Source organism: Rasamsonia emersonii, assembly GCF_000968595.1.
Source record: "Rasamsonia emersonii CBS 393.64 chromosome Unknown ctg1118621762432, whole genome shotgun sequence".
In the NCBI taxonomy this organism is placed as follows: Eukaryota; Fungi; Ascomycota; class Eurotiomycetes; order Eurotiales; family Trichocomaceae; genus Rasamsonia; species Rasamsonia emersonii.
In genome coordinates this window covers 1-2,012 of record NW_013562545.1, presented here as the reverse complement: position 1 = coordinate 2,012, position 2,012 = coordinate 1, and the positions used below count along the sequence as shown (strand labels likewise).

Here is a 2,012-nt window from a genome sequence, read left to right as displayed (position 1 = left end):
TGCAATTGATAGATACATTAACCATCGTGCTAAATAGAGCTTGTAGGAATGAAGGCGGAGAGATGGAAAATGAATCATGTCACAGTCGAATGGATATCAATGGCATGACGTTGAAGATGCATCTTATCAGTGAACTGCAGGCCGCAGACAGTGCACCTAAAGGGATCTCCCATCTTGGCTCGTTTGAAATGCTTCCGTCTGATGTGCTTGGTTAGGTCACCGTGCTCTTTGAATTGCTTCATGCGCTTTTTGATGTCCAAATTCGGCTGTCCCACACAGATGAAACAGACACGGGGCCTTCTCTCTGTCATGACCGATCGAATAGCTGCCTCCAGCAGCTGATCCGACTGGGAGCAGCTTTCGGCAGCATTAGTCTCCTGGTCTTTAACGTCGTATCCTTCTGGCTTTGTTGCCTCGACCATCTGGCCAGTGGGACGTTTGTCCCGTGCGAGACGGCATGTGACCCCTTCCTCGAATAGACAGTAAGCGGCAATGGCGTCAATAGCATCGGTCCGTCGGCGCATCTCGTCCTCCAGTGTCGATCGTGGCAGAGTAAAATAGTTTCAATCAGACGTTTCTGCGGAGCGGGCAGTTCTTCGCAATAATCCAGTGTCTGGTTCACGGTCTCGGCCAGCTTGGTCCCAGACAGCTGCCGCTGGATTTCCAGCATTGGTTGCTCTCGGTCATACTTCTCTTGAAGCTGGGCAAGCAGCGCATCCCGCGCCCGTTGCCTGGCGCCAGCTAATTCCTGGTTAAGCTTCTGATACACCTCGTACTTCACTGTTCCACGGTGCCGCGCCAGCGGACGTCCCAGCTGTCGGCGGAGCTCACCGCGCCATTGGATCAGATCCTGAATTTCAGGCTGTTGGTTGACAGAGGATGATTGCGCGGTCGTCAACTCCTGCGGCCGCTTAGGATCAATTGTCCGGCTCATACGACAGGCCGCACGCATCATATCCTCCTGGGGATCGAGACCTCGGATGATGGCTGCGAGGTCCTTGTCGATCCTCCGGTGAAGGTAGTACTTCAAGAAGGTGCGGGTATCGGCATGGTGCATGATCAGGTTGCGGAGAGCATCGCTGACGGATCCTGTGGCCAAACGGTCAGTGACGTTGAGATCGCAGGGGACATATCAGTCAAAAGAGCAACGAACCGCTATTATCCAGTGCCTTGCCGGCTCCATACCGCAGACTGTACGGGCGGGAGACCTGCCGGAAGCCGGTAATTGCGCCTACCTTCTTGACCCATGGTAAAAGGGTGGAGTAGGGCAGAGCCTTATCAAGAGAGATAGTGATTCCCTCCAGCGTGCGCTCTGACTGACGGAAGACCGGGATATTATCCAACGCGGGGTCAAGCGTCAATTGCAGCTCGTTGCATTCATCGGGGATCCGCAGGCGGAGGAGTTGCTCCGCAGACATCAGCACTTCCTCTCCATCAACACGTGCAAAGGCGCGATCGGCGAAGAGAAGACCTAACAGGAAAACGTGCGGACTAAGGATGAGTGATGGGTCGAAGATGATTTCCGGGAGAATAAAGGTATTCCTAGTCCAAGGTCAAACCTTGCTGCGGTGATAAATAGAAATGGAGTCTTCATCGGACTCGCCAGGTACCACTTACTCGTCTTTGGCGCCCAGAAACTCCTTCGTGAACTCAAAAGTGAACTCGATCACGATCCGATGAGGACCACCTTTAGGATCTCGGAGCAGTCAGACTTTAATATGGCGATACTTGAGATCCAAGATGGCCTGCGGACGATTTGTTGTAAGACCTGCCAGCTGTAGAAACAGACAGAGCTCGATGCGATGTTGACGGTGTCCAAACTTCTTTTTTGTGGTGCTGATGACAGTCTCCACAACCTTCGCCAGATCCTCGACATACATAGCCGACTTTTCACGACCTTTACTGGACAGTTTGTGTTTCTTAGCCAATTTCCGGATCACCTACATAGACCAGTCAGAATCAGCAACGGTGTCAGACATCACGGAGAACCCCAGCAGAGCTGGAAAAAGTCA

General features: G+C 52.7%; 1 protein-coding gene across 1 annotated transcript; it reads right to left on the bottom strand.

Annotated features, from left to right (window-relative positions):
- Positions 1-307: 307 nt before the first annotated feature.
- On the bottom strand, positions 308-1,997 carry T310_10213 (C2H2 finger domain protein; the record flags this gene model as incomplete). The annotated part of the gene is made up of 5 exons (XM_013467362.1): positions 308-1,089; positions 1,154-1,542; positions 1,618-1,687; positions 1,790-1,902; positions 1,945-1,997. 5 exons carry the CDS (start codon positions 1,995-1,997, stop codon positions 308-310), a joined length of 1,407 nt encoding a protein of 468 aa, XP_013322816.1.
- Positions 1,998-2,012: the final 15 nt, after the last annotated feature.